The sequence below is a fragment of the Poecilia latipinna genome, unplaced genomic scaffold, assembly GCF_001443285.1.
Source record: "Poecilia latipinna isolate Pla-1442-1.1 unplaced genomic scaffold, P_latipinna-1.0 Scaffold2609, whole genome shotgun sequence".
Lineage (NCBI taxonomy): Eukaryota > Metazoa > Chordata > Actinopteri > Cyprinodontiformes > Poeciliidae > Poecilia > Poecilia latipinna.
In genome coordinates, this window is record NW_015115225.1 from 1,256 (window position 1) to 3,446 (window position 2,191).

The window sequence follows — 2,191 nt, forward strand, 5'->3', positions numbered from 1 at the left end:
TGATGCTGGATCGCCCGGCTTTCCCCTCATGTTGGATTCAGGTTGGGCTGTTTGACTCATCTCCCTCACTCCGTCACAGCAGCGTTTGTTCGGTACAAAGTTCAGCTGCTCGCCATCCAGAACGTCAGACCCGCAGGTCGTGACCTCAGATTCCTCCGGACCACGCTGGAAAACGGCTCCGCCGGATCCAGACCTCATGAAACCCGCTTTAATTCAGGAGTAATAATTCAGCGGCGGTTTCATCACAGCTTCTTCCAAACGTGTTCAGGAAGATTTAAAGCCGTTTAAAGGATTTCCTTTGACTTGTGAATGTTGGACATTAAACAGTTTAACAGAAAGAAAAGTCAGACGCTCCTGTTTATTACAAAGTCTACTTCATTTTATTTCCCCCAGACTGACAGGCAAACCTCACGAAAACCAAAACAAAACCAAAAATCAGAGTGACGTTACATTCGGTTTAAGTAGCAGGAAACGGATCTGGAAGTGACTTTAGCTGGACATCAGAGTGGCGGGTTTCTGGGTGACGAACATGGCGGCAAAGAGCCGCGCGGCGTGGCAGTGAAGAAACTCACGATTCCACAGGACCGAGCCTAAAGTCCTGCTGCGGGATTCGGTACAGATCGATCATAGAAACGTTAAAACCTGATGTACTTCATGGTTCAAGACAAAATGCTGCATTTATTCAACTCAGACATTTAGCACCAATAGATTAAAGTTTGCACGCAGCGAACTGTCTTCCTTAAAACTCGTCGAACAGACTACTGCAGGAAGTCGGGGGTCAAAGTTCATGTGTGTTGAGTCCAGTGCTGCCACCATTGCTTCAGCAAGGCGTCCTTACAGTGCGGCCCTTCGCTTCTGCAGACGAGGTCGAGGCGCCACTCCTATGTCCTCACTGCTGCCAGGAGCCCCGGGTTCCCTGCTGGGAGGAAACCAGTCAGGTTAGCTGGAAACGGGCCGCGGCAGGACGCCCTAGTGGCCAATCAAAGGCTGACAGGTTTTAAACAGAATATAAAGTTATTAGAACTAAAGACGACGCTGATCGGGAATCGTGTCAATGCCACAATGTGGAAATATTGGCTTCTTGGTTGTTGCGGACATGAACTCATAAATACGGAGTTTTCTCACTTCTCCAGTTTGGTGGCAGTTTTCATAAATATTTTTTTGGGATATAAAAAGAGTTTTATGTGGATGAACGGTAAAAATAAATAAAAATATGTTTGTTTTCCCAGACATCCGGCTACAGTTTGGCTAGGCCTCCATTAATGGCTAATTATTTTTTAAGGTTTTTTTTGGCTCTCGTGGCCTTTATTTGATAGTTAATCGACAGGAAAGTTGGTAATGAGAGAAGGGGGAAGACATGCAGCGAAGGTCGCCAGACCGGGAATTGAACCTGTGACGGCCATGTTGAGGACTAAGGCCTCCATACATGGGTTGTGCTGAACCCCTGCGCCACCACAGCACACCCCCATTAATGGCTAATTATTAATAGAAGCTACTGTTATATTTGCAACACAGGTCTTTTTAAAGGGTCATTAGCTAAATCCAGGTTTCTACGCATTAATGACAGAGAATGAATGAGGCTTCATTTAGAGGATTTGACTACACCAAGCAACACATACCTGCCGCTCCACACGCCTTCATGCACTGCTCATACGTGTCAAAGCGGTTCTGGTTCCCGTCGCAGCCGCCGTACCAGAACCGGCTGCAGCTCCTGCTGGCGGCATCAAAATGCCACTTTAGAACAAACTTTGCACATTTTCCTTCTTCTTTGGGAAGCTGGCAAATATCCACAGACGTAACAGCAGCTGGAAGTGAAGAACAAATGAGTAAAAACGAAGCAGCTCCACAGCCAGCTACTTCCATCTCCACTGATCGTTTTAACTGCTGCTTCTGATGTTTGATCATGAGAACAGAAATATTTTAGAGCGCATGTTTCCAATCTGGCTGATGAAGCTGTAATTCAGCTGAGGTCTGAAACAAACCACGGTTTCATCTGGACTCTGGTGTTTTACTCTTTTTGGATGAATTACTCTAAAAATAATCCCGTTAATGAAGGTTCTCACCAGGAGCTGGGAGAATCTCCAGCTGTTCGGCTCGCTGCTCCTCCGGCTCCGGCTGCGGTGCTGCAGAGACGGCAGCAGAGGAAAACATTAGAGGGGGAGTCTGTGCCTTTTGGGGTCTCAGGTTGCTA

At 47.0% G+C, this 2,191-nt stretch overlaps 1 protein-coding gene across 5 annotated transcripts in view; it reads right to left on the minus strand.

The window, feature by feature from the left end:
• Positions 1 to 357: 357 nt before the first annotated feature.
• The window catches only part of LOC106938511 (collagen alpha-3(VI) chain), a 70,655-nt gene continuing 68,821 nt past the window's right edge, over positions 358 to 2,191 (minus strand). For 4 of the 5 annotated variants that reach the window (XM_015020585.1, XM_015020584.1, XM_015020582.1 and 1 more), the window contains 3 exons: positions 2,064 to 2,123; positions 1,620 to 1,805; positions 358 to 919 (listed from right to left, as the gene is read on the minus strand). In XM_015020585.1, the coding sequence (XP_014876071.1) occupies positions 882 to 919; positions 1,620 to 1,805; positions 2,064 to 2,123 (284 nt within the window). In that variant the 3' untranslated portion in view covers positions 358 to 881. The remainder of the gene's footprint in view (positions 920 to 1,619; positions 1,806 to 2,063; positions 2,124 to 2,191) is intronic. The other variant, XM_015020583.1, reaches the window with a different exon arrangement.